The sequence below is a fragment of the Cervus elaphus genome, chromosome 18 (assembly GCF_910594005.1).
Source record: "Cervus elaphus chromosome 18, mCerEla1.1, whole genome shotgun sequence".
In the NCBI taxonomy this organism is placed as follows: Eukaryota; Metazoa; Chordata; class Mammalia; order Artiodactyla; family Cervidae; genus Cervus; species Cervus elaphus.
The window spans coordinates 32,541,024-32,568,522 of NC_057832.1; the positions used below are offsets into that span (position 1 = coordinate 32,541,024).

The 27,499-nt window shown below is 36.2% G+C and overlaps 1 protein-coding gene across 4 annotated transcripts in view; it reads right to left on the reverse strand.

Annotated features, from left to right (window-relative positions):
- The window catches only part of DGKB (diacylglycerol kinase beta), an 809,350-nt gene that overhangs the window by 538,997 nt on the left and 242,854 nt on the right, over nt 1-27,499 (reverse strand). For all 4 annotated transcript variants that reach the window (XM_043872850.1, XM_043872849.1, XM_043872848.1 and 1 more), the window contains one exon: nt 17,572-17,670. In XM_043872850.1, the coding sequence (XP_043728785.1) occupies nt 17,572-17,670 (99 nt within the window). The remainder of the gene's footprint in view (nt 1-17,571; nt 17,671-27,499) is intronic.

A 27,499-nucleotide genomic window follows, 5' to 3' on the forward strand; every position in this document is an offset into this window, starting at 1 on the left:
ATGAACTTTCATTATGTGCATGTAATTAATTGGGTCCAATGAACAATATCAGTACTGAGTTATAGACTCTTTTCCCCCGACCATATAATTAGAATATAATTACCCACAGGATATCAGAATGATGCAAAACCTTTCCTCTAAATGCGCCCTCATTAGGAAACAAGTCTCAATGTACATTTATTCAATCAGTGTGAATTAATTAAAATGTTACTGAAATAAAAGAGGGCAGCGATAAAAAGTATCTGATATCTATTAAGAGACTATCACTTGAGCTCTGCATGCAGTTTATATTTAATCCCATTTAGCTCATGTAGGAACTTTGCCATGATGTTACATACATCCAGCATGTTAGGAAATCTGAGTAAATGAGTCAGTGGGTGCCATTATTTCTGAAGAGAGAATAATACAGCATGCATACACACATCTTAAAGAATCTGGATAAAATGCCAGAGGCCCCATTATTCCCTGATGAATCCATAAATTTATCATCACATGAAACAGGTTGGGTGGAAAAAAGTTATTTTTCACTTGAAGTATTCAGGCAATTAGATGTTCATCTCATACCTTTTTATTTAAGTCTCATCTATTTATTCTAATCTGGCTTAGGAGATAATGGTTGGAAAAGCACTATTTTCTTTTAGTAGAGAAGATATCCTCAATTACTCATGCTGGATCAAGCTACTTCAATTGTATATTTCCTTTAAGTAAAAGATTCCTGGGTACCTAAGGATATATTCCATGTAGGAGTACATATAATATCACACCACATGTTCTGATTATACAAAATATGGAAAAAATAGTAAATGCATAAAGAAGCCACAGGACATCGGATGCATATCCCATAAGAAGCTGCTGATTCACATAAAATCATTCTTCCTAAAAGCTATTTATCTTAGTTTAATACCTGGCATAATGTCATATACAATAAAATTTTACTGAATAAATTAAAAGATAAATAACCAGCACACAAAGGAATACTCAGCATTATTCAAGAGCAGTATCATAAACAGCAGCAAAAAATTTTAAAGCTATGCAGCATCTCTGTATATTTAAGATAAACAGAAAATTTTAAACCTTCTATACTACATAATTCCTCAGACATTTTTAGCTTTAGAAGTAGGTTTAATAAAACTTTATTCTGGTAGTCAAAATTTGGTATTCATACTTACAAATAAATATACAGAGGAAATTTGTAATGGAAATTCTGAATGAGCTCTAAGATAAACTAAGCCATCTACAAATTGCTCTTTTTCATACATGCCTCCAACCAATCTGTCAATATTGACAATTATAGCTTACTTTTTATAAGAAATTTTAACTTCATAAATTATATATTTGTAAATGTTCTGAATGCATGTTATATTTACAAAATGATATAATGCTTCATTCATATACTAAATTGGTCTCAGGAAAACCCAAAACTGAAAGAAATAATGGACTCATTCTTGCTAAGCAAGAAGATTATCGCATACTAGTTTATTTTATTTTGAACATAAAAGTTTTTTTAGCACTTCAGTTAACAGACATGCAGCTATGGTTGCTTACTGAAAATGCTGTGATTTGAATAGCATTAACTAAAATAGCACAGGTACTAATAGTAATCACCACAAAAAGAACCAAAAAATCTAATATAATATGAATAATTTAAAAATTACATGTTGTAGTATACATGAATTTTCTGAGAATTAAGAAAATATTTATAATATTTCACATGAACTATTGTGCTACTTAAGCTATATTCTTAAAATCTGATTTTAAATATAATTTAATATCCAGGGGAAAACATCTTAATTCTCCCAGAATTTCTGTTTGCTTAAACTCTCTACCTGCAATACCACTTTAAACATTAGGCATTTTACAGTACCATCTATTGGATACTTTATATAACTACAACAACATAACAATCACAAGTTTTTCAAAGTATAGTAATAATTATAAAATACTTCAAATGCCACTCCAGAAATGCCATGCTAATTTGACATTCACTAATATTATCATGACACACTTCAAACTCAATTTTATTAGCTTATAACAATAAAATTCAATTATCATTGGTTATCAACGATTTTTTAAAAAATAAGCTTTGTTATTGCATATTCACTTTGATTTGTATTTAATATTTCTATCATTGTGTGATGTATTTTCTTTCTGACTCAGCAGAGAGTGATGACTGTTTGGAATAAAAGAGCTGACTGTTATTCACTAACTCAGTAAATATTCATTGAGCACCTATTATATGTCAAATTGAATTCGGTGCTAGACAAAAAGAGATACAGCATTCCTGGTATATCGGCTTTGAGGCCTCTCAAAGGAAGTTTAAAACGTGACACTGACAATACAGATCTGAAGGGCGTGAGGGAAAACAGGCATATTCCAACGCGGTAGTTGTGCTCATGAAATCGGATGAGGTAATTTATACAGAGCATAATGACATGAGAATATAACTTAAAATGGATATCTACACATATTTAAGAATAGATAGAGGACTAGGAATTTAGCGATGTGGATGTGTGGCTAGAGAAGCAGAAGAAAAGCTAGTAGAAATGCCATAGTTGAGTTTAACAGAATATGACAACAGAGCATTTCAAATACTGTCAAACACTGTCGAGGATTCAAAAAAGACCATTCTTGGAAAGGGTGTCTCGTAGATGCTGCTAGCAGACCAAAGCAGATCCACAGTTACCTGAACAGGGCATTGATACAGGTTACAAAGGGGCTTCTCAGGTGGCGCTGGTGGTAAAGAACCCACCTGCCAGTGAAGGTAGACATAAGAGATATGAACTCAATTCCTGGGTTGGGAAGATCCCCTAGAGGAGGAAATGACAACCCACTCCAGTATTCTTGCCTGGAAAATCCCATGGACAGAGGAGCCTGGTGGGCTACAGTCCACTGGGTCACAAAGAATCAGACACAACTGAAGCGACTTAGCACGCACACACGGGATATAGAATGCCACCCCCTTGTTTTAAGAAAAATCCTATCATATGATTTTGTCCGAGAGCCTTCAAGATTTAGACCAAGGTTTAAACTCTCTCTGTGACCACTTCCTTGCTCAAAGCCTGCCTCTTTCCTTTTCTGCTTTCTCCTCCCTTAAAGATTATTTTTGCTGAGTCATTCAGTTGTATCCAACTCTCTGCGACCCCATGGACTGTCGCCTGCCTGGCTCCTCTGTCCATGGGATTTTTTCAGGCAAGGATGTTGGAGTGGGTTGCCATTTCCTTCTTCAAAGATTATTTTTAATAAAGAAATATTCCTCTCTCTTATATCACATATAAACTCCTTGGGAATCCAACTACAAAGAGTGACATTGGATTTAGGAAGGCCAGAGTAGTTTTAGACCCATTTTACAGTCAGAAATTAGAATAATGTAGGTTGAGGAGGAAGGAGGAAATTTGATACAGTGAATGTATCTACACCTGCAGATACCTATACACTGAATATACACCTGCAAATCCCTATGGCTACAGTAAGAGGCAGGAAAAGACCACATCCATACCTAAATACGGAAAACAACATTCACGTGAGAAAAAACAGCTCCTTCATCTGGTATGGGCTCTTTGACAAATAAACAACTAAGTGTATAAACAGAGAAGTTCAAGTTCTGGGCTCGAATTATAGTGCTATCGAATGCTACCTATCATAAGCATGTTAAACTACACCTTGTTTGAGATTGTTTCAACTGGAAGCTTGCAAATCAGTATATTATTAGATTGTGACTAATACCATAAAAGGAAAAAATTCAGGAGCTCTAGGAAAGAGAGAGGCAGACAATGCTTGAATGAAAGAAATTGGAGGAATATAGGCCTTGGATAACTCAAGGATGTTGGAGAACTGGTAACCACATGACATAATTTGAAAATATTAGTGGTGGGGATGAAATAAGAGTAATATCATAGGAATAAAACAAGAGGTGATGTGCTGTATTCCTCTAGAACTTGGGTTTCCTTGGGTAAATGAGAAGGAATTGGTGAAAGTTCCTATTAGTGTTAGGAACAGAATTTAGAATGATAGATTTTTATCATCTGGACTGAAAAGCAAAGAGTGGGCATGGAGGTCTCTCACAGAACTAAACTATCCTTATTCCATATTAAGAGAAAACATAGGTTGAACTAAGACAGTTAAAAAAAATCACTGCACTAAATTGCATTAAATTGATGTATGGACAAAATGTTATATATAAATCAATTCTGGCTCAAGTTTCAAGTGAAAGTTGAGAATAGACAAGTTATATTTAAACAGGAAAACAGAAGAAAGCATGTATATAAATACTTCATGAGTGCCACCATTTCACCTAGAATCATTAAAGCCACAAAAACTTAACCAACAAAGGTTACCTTTGCAAGGTGGATTTATTCTTAAATGTCTAGTGGTGAAGGGACTCATTTTTACTGAACTCAAAATTTAAAATGTAGAAGAAAGGAATGATATAAAGCATGTATTTCTACTGTAATGAAATCAGATCTGTATATTAGCCCTGAAAGAGGACAGTGAAAAAGTTGGCTTAAAGCTCAACATTCAGAAAACTAAGATCATGGCATCTGGTCCCATCACTTCATGGGAAATAAAGGAGAAACAGTGGAAACTGTCAGACTTTATTTTTTGGGGCTCCAAAATCACTGCAGATGGTGACTGCAGCCATGAAATTAAAAGATGCTTACTCCTTGGAAGGAAAGTTATGACCAATCTAGATAGCATATTAAAAAGCAGAGACAATACTTTGCCAACAAAGATCCATCTAGTCAAGGCTATGGTTTTTCCAGTGGTCATGTATGGATGTGAGACTGTGAAGAAAGCTGAGCACTGAAGAATTGATGCTTTTGAACTGTGGTGTCGGAGAAGACTCTTGAGAGTCCCTTGGACTGCAAGGAGATCCAGCCAGTCCATCCTGAAGGAGATCAGTCCTGGGTGTTCATTGGAAGGACTGATGCTGAAGCTGAAACTCCAATACTTTGGCCACCTCATGCGAAGAGTTGACTCATTGGAAAAGACCCTGATGCTGGGAGGGATTGGAGGCAGGAGGAGAAGGGGACAACAGAGGATGAGATGGTTGGATGGCATCACCGACTCGATGGACATGGGTTTGCGTAAACTCCGGGAGTTTGTGTTGGACAGGGAAGCCCGGCGTGCTGCGATTCATGGGGTCACAAAGAGTCAGACACGACTGAACGACTAAACTGAACTGAACTGAACCTCAATCTTTCTTTGCCGGGGGGGTGGGATTGGGGGAACAAGCAGAAATATCAACACTAAGATATATTTGGAAGCTTTTAGGACAGTTTGGGGCAATTTGATCTTACCAATGTTTAAAGAGAATAGCCAATTTTGTAATCCTTTTCAACAATGAGCAATATCATTTCAAAAAAGTTTATTTCACTTTTCAGTGTGATGGTCTTGAATATTTATAAGCTTTAAGTCTTAAAACTATTTTTTTTAGTTATTTGCATTATTTTTACAAAACAGGGCTTTTTGTTACAATGCTTATGTTTATCTTGATTCGTAAAGTTTAACCTTTACCATTTTCTAAAGAAAATTTTGATTGACCAAAGCTGTCAACTTTTATTTTTCTCTTTAGGAAAAAAAATAAAAAGGCTTTCAAAAGGCAAAAATTAAATCCTCAATTCACGTTTGATTTTGGAAAAGGTGGAAAGTAGAATTTATCTTAGTTTAGCTTACTATATGGCTATAGAGTAATCTCAACATGCATAAATTCCACTAGCCCCTTCCAGATTGGATATGCAACATTCATCACATACCACACGATTACATCTAGTTCAGTATGTTTTATATCTTCTTCCAGTTCTTTGTAACTCCCAGAGCTACTATTCCATGATTTTGATTACTGTAGCTTTAGTAAATATATTCTTAAGATTTGTTAATACAGGTCTTTCCTTACTTTCCTTCCTCAGAATTTATAATATGTTTGTGCACATTTATTCTTTCAGGCAAACTTTGGAATCATTTTGTCAAGCAAAGAGTATTACATGGAAATTGCATTAGGTAGATAAGTAAATTTGAAGAAATGTAGGTTCTTTAGGTTCTTTTTCAAGATGGCACAGTGGTAAAGAATCCATCTGCCAGTGCAGGAAATGTAAGAGACATGGGTTCATTCCTTGGGTTGGGAAGATCCTCTGGAGAAAGAAATGGCAATTCACTCTGGTATTCTTGCCTGGGAAATCCCATGGACAGAAGAGCCTGGTGGACTACAGTATATAGGGTCTCAAAGAGTTGGACAAGACTGAGCACTCAGTTTTTAGTTCAACTTAATTTTCCTCAATATATTTAGACAGAATAGTGTTAATTTTTTGTTTAGGGGGTAGCAAGGTCTCTTTCTATCTTCTCATTCTCCTCCTTTTCATTGGAGGAGTTTCTTAACCTTTTCCTCCAAATTACTGATTCAGTTGTTCTCAATGCTGATTTTCCCTATGTAGATACTGATACATTTTAGTTTCTGCCAAGGCATTACTTTTTTCCTCCACATATTTTCTTGACCTGCTAGATATCCCTTTCAAACCAGTATGTTGTGAAAGAGATGTTTTATTTAGTATTCTTGGTCTTGTGACTTTACCAGCATTTTCATCTGTCTGATTGCCGCAATCAATCTTTATGTATTACATCCATCTAACTTTTAACTGCCATGCTTGTTTATTTACTTATTGCAGAATTATTACTATTTTATTTTTATTTTGGCAATAGGTAGACTCATTTACACTAAAGTGCACTTTGGCCACAAGCCATCAGTCTGCATTGACAGTTGTTACAAAAAGCGAAACCAAAGGAAAAAAACACTACCAGACCAATTACAGCAATATTACTGACGTGTAGTCCCACACCAATATGATCTCACATGGAAGAAGCTAATTTTGAGTCTTAGTAATACACTGACAAAAAGAAGAGTTTCCTCTAAGAGAATCATTTGTTTTTAAGGTGTGAATGCTGTCAAATCAATATTTTCCCCTTTTCTGAAGGCTACTAAGTAACTCAGCTACAAATTTTTGAATTATCTTTGTCAACTTTTTAGGATGCTTTCACATAAATTTCTAAGTCTAACAATTTGGCACAAACATTCCGTTTTATATTACTGCTCACTGTATATTCATATAAGTTGCCTAGAATATTGTTGGTAATAAGTTGTGGAATAACAATTCACTAAGAGCTAACCTCACATCCTCACATTAGAGTCAGGCATATACATGATGTTCTTTATTTTGAGTCTATTTCAGAGATTTTAGGTTTTGAAGATTTTTAACGCTTCGTTTTTGTCTACATGTTTTAGATTTCAATCAGATTTTCAAGTAACTGAACTTCCAGTTTATGCCATATTAGTCATTTGGCTTTTTTTGGGGGGGAGGCGGTTGCTTGTTTGCTTTTAACTGTGGCTGTGCTGGGCTTTTGTTGCTTTGCACGGGCTTTCTCTAGTTGCAGCAAGTGGGGGCACCTCTCCAGCTGCAGTGCACGTGTTTCTCGTTGTGCTGGCCTCTCTTGTTGCAGAGCACAGGCTCTAGGCACACAGACGTCAGCTCGCAGCACATGGGCTCAGCAGTTGGGGCTTGTGGCCTCCAGAGCATGGGCTCACTGCTTGTGGTTCACAGCTTAGCCCCTCGAGGCATGTGGAATCTTCCCAGCCCAGGGATTGAACCCACGTCCCCTGCACGGGCAGGCAGATTCTTATCCATTGTGCCACCAGGGAAGTACCAGTGTTTTGTTTTTGACAAAACCAAGAATGTATTTTGTTTCTTTAAAAAAATATTATAACTTGTTCTGGATACAGCAATATTTTAGACATAAAATATCATAGAAACTTGTAGGAATATTTCTGTAGTCCTATTAAAAAATAAACTAAAAATATTTAGCCTCAGAAATAGAATTCTACCATAATCATTACGTAAGAATATAATTAACTATGATATATTAACTTCTCTTCTATATTAGACCCTGCCTACGGGTATACATATTCTGTATACTATAGCCTAGGTTAGCATAAAGATGGGTTCTTCAGAAACCAATAAAACTAACTAAGACAAAGTAATATATAAATGGTTAACCTCACAAGTACAGATGATGGAATCATCACTAAATGACGCTGGGTCCTTTTCAGCCTTGTACTATGTATGGCCCTTTAAAGTACATGAAGACTACACCCAAACAAAATGGATCTACAGATATTTTATAAACATTATAGCTCTCTCCAATAATATATCCTTCATTGGATTTTGAAGCAAAAAACCACAGGCAAAAAATATAAGAACATTCAGAATTTAATTTTATATATGTAAAAAATAAATTTAAAAAAGCAGCTCTCCTGTATGAATACTACCGTGAAATTGGGTCTGAGTTAGATTTTCAAAATATGGGGAAAAATGAGATCCCTTCTTGCCTATCATTACTCTGATGACAATTATGAATTGATCTATAATGAATATTAATTAAATGAATATTAAGTAATGACATTGATGAAACATTTATTGAGCACTGACAACGTGCTTTGTTCCACTCTTTAGACAAAAAATGAAAATTACATAGGCACAAACCTATGGTACCTCACATAAAGAATTTTCAAGGAAATAGATGAGTTTAGTAACTGTGGTTAAGGTTAAAGGGGTAAATGGAAAGCGAAGCAGCTGGAATGATGTTCAGTAAAACGCGCAGCAAGTCACATCCTCAGCCAACTGTTCACACCTCTCTCCCAGACTCTCTACAGATCTGTGCACTCTCTGACTAGTTCAGAAAATAAGGTTAATGAGAATTCAATGTCTAACATTCGGAATCACAGAGAATTCAAATATCTCCCTCCTCCTTTTAATTAGCTGATGTTTGGTATTGAGCTTGTTGCTATTAACAGTGACTGGTTAGGGTTAAGTGAAAGATGGGACAGGAAGAATTCAGAATCCTGGGACTGTGACAAAGAAAGCGTATGTGATACTTCCACTCCCTAACAGGCCTCTGACATCACTGAGGGGTAAACACATGCTCGGAGGAAAGATTTAACATACTCTCTGCTATTTAAGACTTTCCATATCTACAATGCATAATTTAGTAGAATTCTTATAATAGTGGAAGAGTAAGAAAGACCGGAATAAGAGGAAAAGTTAATAGAGACATATGGTTCTCTGAGGCTGTTATACCTAAAGATAAACAGATTGCTGCCTCAGCAGCACCATGACTTGGCCACATTGCAAAGTCACAGCAAAGAAGAGAAAGGTAGAATCGGAACCATATGAATCAAATCTAAAGACTATGTTTAACACATATACTCTCTCGGAAGTTTTGCCTTCCTTTCTCCGAGCTAACAAGTTTTATTATTTATTTTGTTGGCATTCATAAGGGTGAATTTCAGGTAATATAGGATATTACAAAAAGAGAAAATTGTTCCAGGAAGAACATACCACAATTGGTCCAAAGAAGCAGGTTGCTGAACCTATTCTTTGTTTTCTATCACTTCCTGTCAATGAATACTATCTTTACAGTATATTCTGATAATATTATGTCTGTTTAAAAGTAAGATAAAATAGTCCCACCTAATCAATCTTTTAAATATTTAAATAAGGAATCAGTTCAGTTCAGCTCAGCCACTCAGCTGTGTCCAACTCTTTGTGACTGTAAAACTAGTGTTTGACTTAGGATGCATGGCTGTCCTGTATTCCTGATTTGGAGGTGTGTTCATAGTACGGAAAAAACAACTGTGAAATCTGTTCCATTTGCGGAAGAAAATAGGTATGTTTGGGGAAAAAGTAATACTTTGTAGTTCTGGTTAGAGAGCAACTTGGAGAAGCTACTCTTCATAAAGATGTTCACTAAAGTGTTATTTATAAGGTCAAAGTAAGACTTGCAAATATGCTAAATATAAACACTGTTTCAACTGAACTATATCTTCAATTAATGAGATATTATACAACCATTAATTGATGTTACACAGTATGTAGAAATATATAGACACTTAATGATGTCAGCTTATATGTTAAAATAGAATAGTACATGATATGTCAAGGCTAATTACAAAAATGCCAAAATAAACATTTAAACATCAACAGGTAAACTTAACTAGTGGTTCTATTGATATGTTAATAATTGTTCTTATATAACTGTTTTAGAGACTTTTAAATGTTTTTCTAGTCATTTCATATTGTTTTTAATAAGTTATATACAATAAATGCATAGTTCTCATATAATAAAGTGTTAACACTCATTTTCTGGTTCAACATAATGGACTTTACCATCCTCTGAAATTAATTTATCCTGAAATCAAATCAATCCCTAATATTCTGTTTTCTGCTATGATCTTCTATCCTCTTTCCCTCATTTTCTTCCTCTGTTGGTGTTTTGTGATTTTTTTTCCCTCACAACCTAGTGACTATACTCTCATATCTCCTCTGCTCCCTGCTTTAAATTTACTGTAATTGAATTATCTTTCGAAAACACAAATCTGATCATGGACTCCCTTATTTATACTGGATAAAGCCCACTTCCTTAAAAGAAAGGTCAGGCTTTTCACCATCTCAGACTTTGTCTTGTCTGTCTCTCCACACCTCGCATTTATTCATAAAACTTATTAAATATTTTGCTGTTTCAAGATCTCACCCTGTGCTCTCTTATTTCTGAGACTATCCGTACAAAGCTCACTTTGCATTCACTGGCCAAATCCTTGTTTTATTCAAGATTCAGCTCAAGAATCCTACATTTAAGAAAATTTTCATTTACTCTTTGAATTACCCTCAGAATAGATGAAGATTCTTTTCACTGAAAAGCCCCAGTAAGTCAATATTTACCACACTGGAATATGTAATCTCTTTGCCTGTCTTGCCCAACAGAGTCAAAATTACAGTAAATAAGAGAACTGTTCTTATCTGAATTTTTAGCTTTGGTGACTTCAATAAAAGTCAGTGGAAAGAAGGAAGAAAGAAGGAAAGAAAAGAAAAAACAGGAGGAATCTGGCACTGCAGCTATTATAAATAAAAATAATATACATTGTTTATCAACAATGATCTTAAAAACAATTTAAAGGCATAGTCTTAACAGTTACATGAAGAATGGATACTTATATGTAATATAAATCCAGATTTAAAGTAATCAACATTACATAGTCTTCATATTTTATCAACTTTACTAATATACATTGATATAGAAAATTACTAAATAATTAGCCCCTTAGTTAGAGAATAGAAGCTTGCTTTTAAATTATCATGTAAAGTAATTATTTTATAAAGAGAAAATTAAATCACAGAGCTAAATATAATAGAAATGATTTTTATGATGATATGTTTTTGCTGTTCAAATATAAAGTTAAAAAAGCTATTTCCTCAGGAGACATCTAAAGTATTCATTTGTTAACAGGAGCAGAATTAATTGAATAAAACCCTAACACAAACTGAAAAATTATTATAAAAACACATGTAATTATAGACACTCAGCCTGATCATTAGAAAAAAATACATAAAATTTATAATTAATGTAAGACTAGACCATAGCTCTAGGGAAGTATCAAATTTAAAGCTTCCACTATAAAATTATTCTGAAAATCAGATGTACTCTATCTGGCCTATTCCATTGATTTCTGGGACCTAAAAAAATTTTGTACTTTCAAAAATAATTTCAGAAGTACTGAATGAGACCATTATAGTGAACAAAATTTATGAAATGGATAACAATAGACTTATAGGTTAGCACAAGGAAATAAATAACATACAACCCAGCATCACAGTCAAACGTCAGTATAAATTTAACTCTATTCTTCTTAAGGATAGAAGATGAAACATGGTAATAATAATAACATTCAGAGGTTATTAAACCATGATAAACAGAGTGGAAAGGGACTTCTATTAGAAAATGAAGTCATCTCTAAAAACATACCTTTTTCGTTACAATGGGGCAGCTTCATATTATTTTTTTAAAGCCTTTCAGTGTAGGTTGATGACACAGTGGTCCAAAATAACTAAAGCAAACCTCTGAGGGACTGAAACAACATGGACCAAATCTGCTTGGGTTAGGAGTAAAACTCATAAAAGAGTGGGCAATTTTCATGCTCATCAGGTCATGATTTATATGAAATTATTACAATTTATACATTGACATTTGATTGGGATTGGGAATGTGAGATTTCTGAGTGTGATCCAAAACAAGAATCAGGAACACATTTTTGATGGAGTCCATTAAAGGAAGAACATCTGTTTTGACTATCATTTGGTAAGGGTTAATGGTTTTTTCTAGAAATTAAGCTGCTGATCAAGAGTCCTGACTAATTGGATTGGATTGGATTCACTTTCCAGTTGTTTGGAGGTGAGATGAGAATAGACCTTCAAGAAATCTACCTTTGTAAACAGTTCTGAATTATCTTCAATATGGAAGTAGAGAGATAATAGTTCTAATCATTTTTATTTTTTTTTTTGCTGGAAAATCCTCAGAGAAAGCATTAAAGATACATAAACACAGTCACAAAGAACCTAGATAACTTTTACACGGTAAAGCTTCTTTTGATAGTATACTCAAAATATGCTAGAAATCAACTGCAATTCCAGAAATCTATGATTATATTTGATATACAGACTCATTGATTACATTTCTATTTTAATTTCAGAGTAGTTGGCTTTAGTATATTTTTATGGAAATAGACACTATCAAGACAAATTAACTGTGGAAGTAATTTTTAGTGTACACTTATAAAAGCATGTCATCAGTGCAAAGAACATGCTGACTTGGCTAATCTTCATAACAGGTGAGCACATATCTATTGAATCATTAAAGCTAATAAGTATCTGAGAGAGTTTGGGGGCTGAGAAGAGAGGTATAGAAATTTTAAAGAATAAATGAATAAAATTAATACCTGAAGGGATGCTCTAAAATATAGGAAGACTGTTGCTACTCACCTTGACCTAGAAGTATGCCATTAAAATGCTTCAAACAGAGGTAAGATATCTATCTAATCTGTAGTGAGTTTACATTGCTCATTAAATAACTGATTCCTGACAATAGAGTCAAAGACAAGGGATAAAAGCTTCAATAAAATGTTATGTTTTAATTCTTCATTCCATATTTTCTAGAATGAGCTATAAATAATGTTAATCACCACATTGCTACTGAGTTTGAAACTCACATGATCATGAGAATCTGAGAACTTATATTTTTTAAGAAGAAAGTTGTTATTAGAGGATAAAAAATATTGTATTATGTGTGAGGACTAAGGATTTTCTTTCAATGAAAGTTTAAAAATTCCAGCAGCAGATACAGTGTGAAATCATTCCTGGGAAGTTATTGAAAGTTCACAAATTGAAAAGCCTCAGAGCCTATCAGCTGAAGCATATTAAGCAATTTTGTGTGCAGAACAACTTTATTAACTTGTATAAAGTTTTAGTATTTAAATAGCTAATGGGTTTAAGAATCAAGTACTAATTCCATGATCAGAAAGTAAACTTTAATTTCTACTTAGCAAGGCAGCAAGGCAGTGATTCAGGCCAATTTATTGACTTGTACAAAAGCACAAAGGCTTTGGAGAGCAGATATACTTAGAGAATTTCAAGTAGTTCAAATCCTTGATTTCTAGCATGTAAGATGGTGTGTAACGGATTAGGTGGAGTGATTCAGTTAAAGAGCCTTGTTTACCTTACTAGAGAGTTTGTAACTCAAATAGGAATCACTAAAAACATTTTAAGCATTTTAAAGTATTTGAGTAGGAAAATATTTTACTGTGTTTTTGAAGGTGGATCCAGGAAGCAGTGTGGAGAATGCAAAGAAGAGGCAATTCTATAAAAATTCTACTAACATGAGGACAATTCTGAAAAACAATTTGCGAGTAACATATGAGACAGTTACAGTTGGGTTGAAGGCAAAAGAGAGAAGTAAGAACATCAGTATAGGCTGCCTGATGATAAATTTGATATTCAAGATGAAGCACCAATGATAATTCTTAGGCTTCTGGCTTGGGAAGGTTGGAGAATTAGGTTCTAGAAAAGGCCAAGAGGAGAAGATCTATCTTGGGACTTGGAGAAAGGCTAGAAATGATGAGCTCAGTGTACAAGCTCTGGAATGATTGTTTTTGGGTTCCAATCTCGGATTGCTACTTCATAGCCATCTGACACCGAAAATGTACTTAATCTCTGTTTCTCACTTTTCTCATAGGTAAAATCGAGAAAGTTACAATATTTACTTTTTGGCATCACTGTGATGTTTAAATTAATTCATACCTATCATCATCAATAACTGCAACCCCTCCATAATCTCAATTGTTATCTCACTCATTCTTGTAACTTGACACTACTAAGGTTGATTTCAACAACCTTTGATCCCACTGCAATCCACAAATGTATTTTGCTAACACCCCTCACTGTATATTACCGTCCATGTCCTTAGCTCCCTCGTTTCCCAGCTTAAATTCCACAACCAATCCCTACAATCACTCGCTTGCACACACTCTCAAGTCCTTTGCTTCCCTCTCCCTTGATCATATTGGGTAAAACACATTCTCATTAAAGCTGACCCACGGCTATTCTACTCCTAAAGTTAGAATATAACTTGAGAAATAAGACTGAATATCACCAAAGAAATGTACCCATTCAAGTTTACTGACCTTGTTCTAAATTCACTATTATTAACCCAAGACTATTCCTTATTCCCTGGCAATCATCTGGTATTTCCTTGATCCACATAGCTCCCATTCTCCAAGTGACTGCTGTCTAATTTCTTCCTGATCTGCAAAACTCTCCAACCACCCTGCTCTCAGCAATGAGCCAGCTTCCTACTTTTCTAAAGAAAATCTAGGCATCCTTTCCTTTTCCCACTGTTAGCCCCTAAACACACCAGTTAGACTGATGTTCTTTTAAATATATAAGTCAGATCATTCCCTCATCTGGTCTGACTTCCAATTTCTTTCACAGTAAAGGCTAAAGACCTTAGAATCCCTAAATTGTCCTATGCATATGAAAATCTGAAGACATATTTGAACTTGTCTACTATTATTCACCCTGCAAAACAGGCCCAGGCATTGATGCCTTTGATGCTCTTCAGATATGTCAGGCGTCTCCTGCTGAGTCTGCTCCTCCTCCTTGCTGACTCCTCTGTCTACAGAGATCTGTCCCCAGAGAGCCACAATAGCAACTCTCTCACAGTCCTCAACTCTTCGCCCTACTGTTCCTTTGAACTCGTACTATTTTCCTTGAACTCTTAACTTACTCTCTTATAATTGCAGTTCCAACATTCCTTTTCTTTTCCCACTTTAATTTTGTCCTTTCAACTTTAAATACCACCAGTAATTTAATATAAAATCGAAAGTGTTTCTTGCTCAGTCATGCCCAACTCTTCGTGACCCCACGGACTGTAGCCCTCCAGGCTCCTCTGTCCATGGAATTTTTCCAGGCAAGAATGCTGGAGTGGGTTGCCATTCCCTTCTTCAGGGGATCTTTCCCACCCAGGGATTGAACTTGGGTCTCCCACATGGAAGGTAGATTCTTTACCATCTGAGGCACAAACAGGTACTAAATAACTTATTTATTGCTTTGCTTATTGCCTATTTCACCCCACTGGAATGAAAACCTGATGAAGGTAAAGATTTTATTTGGGTTTCTTTCCACTGTTAATACTATTGGGCACATACTAAACAATAAACACTTTTTGAATGGACTAAGATATTTAACATAGTAGCTGGTATAATATAGGTGCTCAATAAGTAGGAGTTATTGTTATCACTTATAATAATATATCATGCATGTAAACAACATGAAACCTCCAAGTTGAAGCACTTGAGACTCATAAGCAGAGGTTGAACTTAATATAAATTAACACAATAATGAAATAAATGAATAAGCAAGATCTCACTGGGAAGAATGTTAAGAGCAGAAAGCCATGGCATGTGAGTGAGGGTAGGGCATATGGATGGAAGCCAACACGGGGCAGGTTGAACTCTTGAAAACCAGGAAAAATATAAAAAGCAAGTATCCAGAGAAACACAAGAAGAATCAGGAGAGGGTGGGATAATGGGAGTTAAGGAAGGTAGATGTTCATGAAGGATGAGGTGGTTAACAGTGCCTAACACTTCAGTTAGTACCAAGAAAATGAGAATACAGCAAATGCTGAGATACAAATCATGATAAAAAAACCTTAGGAAGATTTAATGAGAAAATAAATCTTCAGAATCAAAAGTGTCTACAAAAGCAACGAAAGAGTCTGCAAGATTGTTCAAGACAAAACCATTTATTCAACACATGTTCTTTACCTTTGATTCTTTCAAAGAAAAGAAGGATGGGATAATAAAAGAACTTATCTCATTCTTGAGCTTATAAGATGAGAGGCTGACATAAGTAGGTCAGAGAAATAGTCCCCTGGCTCACTGAATTTAGTAGGGTTTTACACAGATAGCTGGATAACAGAATGATGTAATAGATTTTTTTCTTAGAGTTAAAATCTGAGATTGAGTGCATCTAAACCAGTACAAATTACTATATATTTTTTAAATGCAAATATATAAAAATTCCACAAGTTCTTTCTCTTTAAGAAAATACTACAAAATAATAAAAAAATTAATATGGCTCTCATTAATTTTAATTAATCTTATTTACTACAGGATGTCTAGTAATTCTTACATGATGAAGGGAAATTTAGAATTGGTTATTGCTATCCTCAGCAACATGGAGGTATTTTCTTCTGCTTTTTCTTTGCAGTTTGAGAAAATAAAGAGTTTTTAATTTTTTTTAAATAAAGGCATTTAAATACATCCAGTATTTTACAGATAATTACAAAATGAATCATAAGTGGGTGCAAATTGAGTAATTTGATTAATTTCTAAGTTGACCTTTAGAAAAGTATTTGTCTAACATTTCTTAGTTGTTGTATTTTTTTACATCAAACTGAAGTTCCAGCTAGTTAATTTCCATGTTGTTTAAAAAAAATGAGAACTGCATTATGGATATAAAATGGTTTGTTTTGTAAAATAACTGCTTCACTTTAGAAACAATTTGGATTTTGAAAGGTAATGTGAATATTATCTTTGAATAGCTGCTTCTCTTTCTATCAGGATTTGCTCTTATCAAGGTTATCTTACTTAGGCATTTTTTCGCTTGTATATTTATTGAATCAAGTAACTGTTTTGCAGGTAGTTAAATTTATTGTTCACTAATAAAAGATAAAATACACCTCGTGGCAGTGCATAGCTCTCTTCCAGGTGTGTGTCCTCATTCTAAGTAGCCTCTGACTTAGGTGAGAGACTTCCCACTTGCAGATACATAATGTGCATCTCCAGCAAAACTGCCCATAAGAATAACTTCATTATTCTGGGAAGCTCAATCTATAAAACATGTAAAATGTGGAAGTGTTCTGCCTATACAATTTCTGGTAAGTACAACATGACTGAGTGATAAAACCTGAGTCAGCTTCAGTTAGAGCATACCTTACTGATAAGTTTATTGTGCCATGAAGGCAAAAGGAAATATTAGTGGGCAGAGAGGTCTTCTCTGAAGTAAGGAGGTATTTTAGGTCTACTGAGCTCTGCCTTGATCAATGGAAAATGACCTCTGAAAGCATCAAGTGGCAGAGTGCACCGGTTAGTTACAGAAATCTCAAGTTATAGCAGAATGATGAGAAGGAAAAACTCACCAGTACCACTGGACAGATTGTGGTGGGTGGCAAAATATGGTCCTTCAAAGGTCCGCAGTCACATTCAGGTTTCAGATGAGAAGCACATTTATTATGCAGCTAGGGAAGGAGAAAGAGGAAACTATCATTTTGCATAACAACAGCAAACATGAAGCAGATCCTACTTCACCTGAGATGCAGCAAATCCATTTAAAGAATTACAAGAACAAACAAACAGGATCATAAAGGGACTCCTATGACATCTGTTCTTATACAGTCTGCCTTAAGTAAACTGCGCAGCAACTTCCGTGACCCAGCCTATATATTTTCTAATTCTCAGAAATGTTTATGTTAGAAATGCCCTTTAGGTTTTTCCCCTGAAAAGCCTGATTTCTTTGACAAACACACATTATCATCCATTACAATCCTTCCTACACTTATCTGTTAGCATAATCTTGAAACCACTGTGCACTGTGGATGCTTTTTTTTTTTTCTTTTGACCCTCCTGTTTTCTCAAAGTCATTCCAAAGTGCACAGCTCAGTATGGGGCATAATTGATCCCATCATTAGTTTTAACTTTCTAATTCAATATGTAAATGTAACCAGAGATTCATCTCAGTAGGAGCAGGATATAAATATAAGAAGATGATTATGATTATCAAAATTTATCTTTATATTGTATTTATCAGCTCTACATTAAGTAAGTGTATAATCATAAGTGTAATTTACTTTTCAACATGGATGAATTTAAACCGATATTTTTATCAAACCTGGCCACAAGTTGAAATTAAGGTATTATAATATGGTATATTAAATAAGTGATTTTTTTTTAATTGAGGTGATAATTCTGATTGGAGCCATATAGAATTGTTAAGGTAATAGTTGTTTAAAGGCACCTACGGACACCTTTATCCCCTACTCCTTATCAATGTAATATGAAATGGTCATGCTTTTAAAAAAATGACAGATGTTAATAAAATAACATGTTTTGTTCAGAAACAAAAAGGAGCTCACTTAAGTTCTGAACCAAAAGCCACCCCATTTAAGTCTTGGTTACATTAATTTCCAACACAAGCCTACCTTTGTAACAGTTCATTACCAACCAAGCACAAGACTCTAATGAGAGTAGATGGGCCGCTGGCGATAATAGCTCACCTGAGTAGTTCACTACAAGAGGGGTATTTCTGTTGTCCTTGGATTTAAAACATCTATCATGGTAACGCCCTGCCTTGGAATTAAGGCTACTTGTACTGTAATTAACTCACACTAGGCCACATTACATGAAATAAAAATACCTTTACACATTCATCCATAATTAGCAGTTTTGCTTCTCAGTGACATGTAAACTCCTTATTAAAAAGGTGGTTTCATCTTACCAGGCATTGCTTTGTCAAGAGGCAAGGGGTATTCAAGATAAAGAAGCACTTGAAGCCATATGCAAAATACAACTAAATTAACAGGCAATCATCTGGCAAATGGAAATGCATAGTTTCCACAAAATAAAATTAGCGACTGGTTTAAATATATTATTGATATATTAGACTTCATCAGTCTTCTCAGAATAAATCATGACCCTGAAATTTGGGATTCAGACCAAACAGATTACCAAGTGTTGCAGGTTATTTTGGGACTTTCCCCAATTAATGTCCTGAATTCTAGTACCTGTACAATATGAACTCATTGAGAAATAAAATCTTTGTAGGCATATTCAAGTTCAGTTCAAGTTATACTGAAATAGCTTGGAGTTTAATCCAATGACTGGCTTTCTTATGAGATGAGAGACATCTGGATATAAAGAGACAGACCTGGAGGGAAGAGGTCATGTGACAACAGAAGCAGGGATTTGGTGATGGAGCCAAAGGCTAAGGGCCACCAGTGATTGGGGGCCACTCTCAGAATCAGGAAAAGGTGAGGGTGGGTTCTTCACTACAGCCTTCAGAGGGGGCATGGCCCGCTAACATCTTGATCTTGGGTTTCTAGCCTCTAGAACTATGAAAGGATAACTTTCTGCTCTCATTTTGTGGTGTTTCGTTATGGTAGCCCTTGGAATGGAATGTACCAATTGCTATGAAAACTGAACCAAAAATCAAAGACAAGCTGCGTGTCTCGAAGGCTCTTTTGTACTGTGGTGTCACAGAGAAAAAGCTTCTGCTTTTCGATCCTGCCTCCTATTTAAAACTGACAATGCAAGACTCTAAGATAAAATTTCTGTGTGCATAGAGTGAGAGAAAGCTAAATTTTCACACTTGCTTGCAGTGACTGAAGTTTTACATGCAACTCTGAAGGATAGCGACAGGGAACTGAGATCTTGCCAGCACTGACCACCTACACAAGCTGAGCCTCCATCCCATGGATTTCTAACAATCTGCAACTGATATGGGCAGGGATGACTAACCTCTCTACATAGTTATTTGAGGGTTGCCAGATGTAATTAAAAAAACAACAAAAATAAAATGAATTTAATGACAGCTTTTTGGTATTTAAGCTAGTTTTCCAGCAAAACAAAAAAAGGAACTGAGCACTCAGAAAGAATTGCAAAGCTGATAAGCCAAACAGAATATACGGAGTACCTCTTCACATTGAGGTTTGAGGGTTTCACAGCACAGGTACTGGAACGGGTCCTTTGAAACACTGCTCCCTGCCTGTGTGCTGCATGCTAAGTCACTTCAGTCATGTCCAACTCTTTGCAACCCCATGGACTGCAAAGAGGCTCTTTGCACCAGGCTCTTCTGTCCATGGGGATTCTGTCCAGGCAAGAATACTGCAGTGGGTTGCCAAGCCCTCCTCCATGGGATCTTCCCAATCCAGAGATCAAACCCACATCTCTTGTGTCTCCTGCATTGGCAAGTGGGTTCTTTACCACTACCATCACCTGGGATGCTCTGTCTTCCCTGCAGAGCTAAATAAAATCAACATGGCACTGCCCAGTTTGATTGCCATGTGGTCCAGGTGGCTATGGGGCAGAGTCTTGCAGGAACATAAGCATATGGCAGGATCTACAAAGATGTCAGTAATCATATCATCATCAGTGAAACAGGAAGGCACAGTGCAAGAAAATTCTCCTCCTCAAGAAGGCTGTATTAACTAATAACGTGCAAGGTACCTTACACTTCTCTTAAGACCGGAATCTGGCAGCTGCTAAATATGTGTGGGTGTCCATCAACGTCATGACATTATTTGTAGCTGGAAGTATCAAAGCTGAGGACACCACATTGGAAAATACTGATTTTTCCACAATGTGTATAGCAGGTCTACTGCACTGACCATATTGTTCATAAACATACTTGAACACAAACTATAAAATATGAAGGACAATTAAAAAATGCTTATGGTTCCCAAGACTATCAAGATTAAAAGTGTACATCATTTTTGCTGTGAAATTAAAACTTTGCAACAAATGTCTATTAAAAAATAGAAAATATCAACAAAATAGAAACCATATAATGGAATTTAAAAGCCACTAGCGCCTAAAAGTATCTTAGGTTACTGGTAATATTTTGTTTCTCCGTCAGGTGTTAGCTACACATAGTGTTCATGTGCAAAATTCACTGAGCTCTCTCCCTGGTATATTTATAATTTTCTGTATGTATGACATGTTTTGGAGAAGAAAATGGCAACCCACTCCAGTATTGCTGGCTAGAGAATCCTGTGGGCAGAGGAGCCTGGTGGGCTGCTGTCCATGGGGTCGCACAGAGTCAGACACGACTGAAGTGACTTAGCATAGCATGATGTTTTAAATAAAAATGTAAAAAGGAATAAAGTGAGTATAATCAGTAATAATAACAAGTTGTTAAACTCATCACCATGCCATTTTACAGGAAAAAAAAAGTCAAAGCTGAGTCCTTCTCAGTGACAGTAGATACAATTATCTTAAAGATAACCCAGATTGTAAATCAGCAAAACAGAGAAAAAGCCTCATTAAGAAGAGCAATAAAATAGAACATTGATGAGTCCTGCCTCTTAAATGGATTGGCCAATAGAGCCCCAGAGTAAAGAAATTGTTACCTTTTAAACAGTGTTTTATTTTTGTTCACAGTTACCTTTGCATTTTTAGAGTAAGGCATAGAAATCATCAGGTCATATTTTATTATATGCACAGAAACTTCCATTTCTGTGTAAGGGAATTGGTGTTATAGCTAGAAAATTCATAAAATATAAACCAGCTATTTCTGGAAGTGAATTAAACACTTGGAAATAATTTCAGAGTTTACAACATTTCTAATAGCACTTAATTTAGAGCCAGATCTATGTTTATTGAAAAAAGCTGTCTCAATTTAGGAAGAAAAAGAAAATGTGTGAATAAGTTTGTGTGTATATGTATATGCGTTTATGGGATGGAGTTGAGACAAGAGTGAAGATGTTACATTGAGAAGAAAACAGAATCTAAAAAGTTGAAAGGAAGGAAAACAGAAAATAAATTTCTATAAGAATTTGGAAGAAAAAAGAAATAGTTTTCTGCAGAAAAGTAAAGTGACCAGATTAGAGAAATATTTGTTGATTTGTATGTATTTTTATCTCTGACATTTTTCCATTTCAGGTGCTGCGTTAATGCTGGCATTTGCTAAGGCCTGAGTCTTTCTATTGTAAAGGCATTGGAAACCTTTAAACATTGTTAGGAGTTGACTATTTTAAAAGAAATAGTAGTCCTACATGATACCAAAAGTCAATAATCTATAGCCACAATATAGGCTTGCTTTTGCCAAGCTCAAATGAAAAGTATCATCCACCGATACTGTGAGCCCTGCCTGACCATGGACATTTAACCACAACCAGGAGCAAATGACGGCCTATTTTAATAGAATGTCAGGAGAATGCTTTCATGGTAGAAATCAACAGGTATAAAGAGAGATATTTTTTAAAATATATATATATTTCATTTTTGATTGAAGAATGATTACAATATTGTGATGGTTTCTGCCATATATCAACAAGAGTCAGTTATAGCTATACATATGCCCCCTCCCTCCTAACCTCCCTTCTGTCTCCCTCCCCACCCCACCCATCTAGGTTGTCACAGAGCACCAGCTTTGGGTTCCCCGTGTCACACAGAAAATTCACACTGGCTATCTATTTTACATATGGTAATGTATACATTTCAATGCTGCTCTCTCAAACCATCCCACCTTCTCCCGCCCCTACTGTGTCCAAAAGTCTGTTCTCTATGTCTGCCTCGCCACCGTTGCCCTGTAGATAGGGTCATCAGTCCCATCTTTCTAGATTCCATATATATGCATTAATAAATGATATTTCTCTTTCTCTGTCTGATTTACTTCACCCTGTTTAATAGGCCCTAGGTCTGTCCACCTCATTACAACCAACTCGAATGCATTCCTTTTTATAGCTGAGTAATATTCCATTGTGTATATGTACCATAACTTCTTTATCCATTCATCTGTCGATTCACATCTAGACTGTGTCCATGTCTTAGCTCTTCTGGTTTCCTCAGGGTATATGCCTAGTAGCAGGATTGCTGGTATGGCATATGGTATATGGTATAAGGCATATGGTATATGGTATACGGCATATGGTATATGGTATATGGCATATGGCATATGGTATATGGTATATGGTATACGGTAGTTTTATTCATAGATTTTGGAGGAATTTCCATACTCTTCTCCATAGTGGCTGTATCAATTTGCATTCCCATCAACAGTACAAGAAGGCTCCCTTTTCTCCATACCCTTTACAGGATTTATTGTTTGTAGATTTTTGATGATGGTCATTCTGACCCGTGTGAGGGGATACCTCTCTGTAGCTTGGATTTGCATCTCTCTAATAATAGTAATTAAACAGTGATATCTTAAGGATCAGAGAATGTCAGTAAGAGGAGGAAGAAAGAAGCAGTAAGGACATTCAGCCCAGCTGATCAAATTACAAAGCACTGGGAAATGGTTGCCTAAATATCAGAAGGCAGTTTATATTGTTCTTTCTTAGGATTTTCCTGTCTTTATTTTTAAGTGGTGAGACTTACAAAAGGAGATAAAACTCAGTTCTAAGAGTCTAACTTTCTATCTATATGATGGCAAAATTGTGTAACATCAAGAATGCACAGGTTCTGAATAAAAAGGGGTGTTTTCTCTGGTGTCTCAGACTGTAAAAAATCTGCCTGTAGTGTGTAAGACCCGGGTTTGATCCTTGGGTTGGGAAGATCCCCTAGAGAAGAAAATGGCTATCTACTCCAGTGTTCATCCCTGGATAATTCCATGGGTAGAAGGGCCTCGTGGTCTACAGTCCCTGGGGTTGCAAAGAGTCGGATGCTACTCAGCGACTAACACTTCTTTTATCTTTAAGTATTTGTTTACACATACTTGTATATCTGATGTATATTTGAGAATTACAGGATTTAAAAAAAAAATTTAAGTCATACATTTAAAATTCACTATTTAGCAGTAAGAATAGGATACCTGTCATGAAAGTGAATTTGTTGAGGATATCCTCTATATTCAGCACTGAATCAAGATTTAGGGTGATTAGGGTGATCCAAAGCTGTATATTGGATCTGGAGCTGGATAGGACTGTGATCGAGCAGTGTAGACAATGTTAGCATGCAGACATGACCGTTCTAGACAGCATTTCGGTCTTCTTTTGGTGTGGAATAAAAGTTTAGAAGGTATTCAGAAAAAGTAAACATGTAGTGTCAAGGAGAATCTCAAGGGAAATATGGAACTTAACTTGGTTCTTGAAGTGTAGTTAGAATTTGAGGTGGGTGCATTCAGGACAATCACAGAGTGAGCAAGGGTCTTCCCTGGTGGTCCAGCGGTTAAAACCCACCAATGCAGGGGACACGGGTTCAATCCCTGGTTCAGGAAGGTCCCACGTGCCACAGGGCAACTAAGCACATGTGCCATAACTACTTAAGTCCACTCATCCTAGAGCCTGTGCTCTGCAACAAGAAAAGCCACGGCAGTGAGAAGCCCGAACACGGCAACTAGAGAGTAGCCTTCACTTGCTGCAACTAGAGAAAGCCCACTTGTGGCAATCAAGACCCAAAACACAGAAAATTAGATAAATAAAAATTTTAACAATACTAAAAAATAAAATAAAGCAAAGTGAGTTAAATAACATGGGTGAAGCATGGCTTTCCCTGGGAACTCTCCATAGACATGCTCAACTTAAAGCAGGGCCTGGGCATGAAGGGGAATGTTACATACATCAGGTGCTTAGGCTTGGGCCTCATATTTGGGGAAATGAAAACCAGGTTGAGGTAGGAAGAGGTGAGGGCTGCATTTATTTTCACAGAACTATTATGGGTTGCCAAAGGTGGCATATGATAACAAAACAGTATTTTCAGAAGTTGATTCTGGAGGTGGTTTGCAGCCTGTGTTATAGGAAAAGTACCTTCTGTTAGGGAGGTAAGCCAAGATTTCTGACTCTAATCTAGTTAAGAGGTGCTAAGAGCTTGCACTTGGGCTGTGAATGGTGAAGACAAAAACCAAATCTGAGAGAGATATTTTAAGGAGGAAACTTAGAGGCTCAGTGATAGGTTGAATATATGAGATAGAGGTGAAAGACAAGGATAAGAGATTGACTTCCAGCTCTATTTCCAATCATTGCAAGCATGATGTTACTATGTTTCATAGAAGAGAGTTTGTGAATATAAATAAATCAGCTTAGTCTAGACTTTGGTGAGATTCAGGACCACATGTTTCTGGATGCTTTTAGAACATGCAGGTGTTATTCTTAGACTGGGAAATTAGAGATCCTTCCAGAAGGGAGAGAGGTGGTTTGAGTAACATTCATGGAGTGCCCTCTGTGAGCCAGAGGTTGGGTTTTGTGCCCCCATATGGCAATTTACCTGGCTTCCCAGCTGGTACTACTGGTAAAGAATCTGCCTGCCAATGCAAGATACGCAAGGCATGTGGGCTCAATCCCTGGATTGAGAAGACTCCCCTGGAAGCGGACATGGCAACCCACTCTAGTATTTTTGCCTGAAGAATTCCATGGACAGAAGAGTGTGGTGGGCTATAGTCCACGGGGTCGCAAAGAGTCAGACACAACTGAGCATGCACACACACACATGCACACACACATGACATTTTACCCAGCCTTCACTGTGAAAGTAATTGCCGATCACTAAGCACGACCATGGGCTTCCCAGGTGGGGTTAGAAGTAAAGAACATGCCTGCCAATGTAGGAGACTTTAGAGACTCGGGTTTGACGCCTGGGTCAGGAATATCCCCTGGGGAAGGAAATGGCAACCCACTCCGGTATTGTTGCCGGAAGAATCCCATGGACAAAGGATCCTTGTGGGCTACCGTCCATGGGGTTGCAAAGAGTCAGGCACAACTGAATCGACTTAGCACACACGCAAGCATTATTATGTATGAGATTCTGCACTAAACATACTTACACAGATTTTTAAAAATTCGCTTAATTTTTAGAAAAATCTTACAAGATAGGTATCATGATATCCATTTTGACAATTAGGAAACTGGCCAAAGCTTGTATATACTTTGCCCAAGATTATACAACTACTGCCCTAGTTGTTGAACAGAGACACTTATAGAAATATGGTCAGTCTAACTTATGACTAAATTAAGACTCAAGCAATTGCCAAAAGTCCCATGTTTAAAGGAAGTGATAGCATTTGTAAAACCACTGAAATGAAACCAGGTTTCATTCTCTTTGTTTCTCTCTACAATCTATTCCATACAGACTCCATTCAGATAGGCCTTCCTAATACTCAGCTTTGACGGTACATATCCCATCCCTTTCACACCTTCTGCTAGCTCTTTACTACATTTATAGCACTTTCTGAGAAGCATAAAGACATAAGAAAGTAGATTCAGTTTGTTTAAAGGCAATCAGGGGACTTCCCTGGTGGTCCAGTGGCCAAGACTCTATGTTCTCAATGCAGGAAGCCCCTGGTCCAACCCCTGGTCAGAGAACTAGATCACACGTGCTGCAACTAAAGAACCCATGTGTCACAACTAAGAGCCAGTGCAGTGAAATACATAAATAATTTTTTTTTTAATAAAGGCAATCAGGAGTGTGTCAGTCAAGACCAGATCAACTTTAGGCTGAAATCTTCGTACAATAGTTCAAAAACAAAGTATAACTCATACTAAATACAGAAATGGTCTGAGGCAGATATCTTCTATTTAACCTAGGCAGAAAATCAATAGACTAATAAATATGTTCTTATAGTTGCTTAACATTAAAAATCCAAAAGAGTACAGAGGCTGAAGCTACTTATAAGAAGGTGTTGTATATATATATTTGTGTTTTTTTCTTTCTTCTGGAAACATGAGAACTTTTAAAAAATTTTTTTGAGTTTTGTTTCATGAACCAAACACTCACAGAAACCCTGGAGATCATGGTTTATAGCAAATAAAGCTGAAGTTAGCCAGAAGCCTCCAGTCTTGGGAGAGTTCAGTAAGCTAAGAAGCACCCTGAGAGGCCCCATTTCTCTCTGACTCTGCATTAAGCCTTTCAGGGCTCCCTGTTAGCCCTTGCTCTGAGTAGAAGGAGGGATCTGATGACATTTATAGCTTATATTGTGCTTTGTTGTAGTGACAAAAGATCACCTCCAGGTACACCTTGACCTTAAGAGTAAGATGTTAGGGGCATGTTGTCTGAACTGAATTGGACCTGAAATCCTCAGATTATAAAAGCAGAGTTTATTCAGACACAGCGTCTTCTTTCCTATAAAAGGAAAGGCCTAATTTCTTATAAGACTAGGACCACGATCAAGACAAAAAATAAGTGTATAACTGGAGATTGACAGGGCTAGAAATGTAAATTTTCAGTGTCAAAACCACTGAAACAAAAGAAAGAAAACAAGAAAAGCAAAATGGAATATAAAACAAGAAAAAACATTTCAAGATGCCTTGATTATCAATAAGACACTATTAGCAATGGTAACTCTGAGGAGAGTAATTCCCATAGAATGAAAAAGGCAGAAGATATTAAATCGGGGAAAGAGAAGAGGAGCCAAATAAAGAA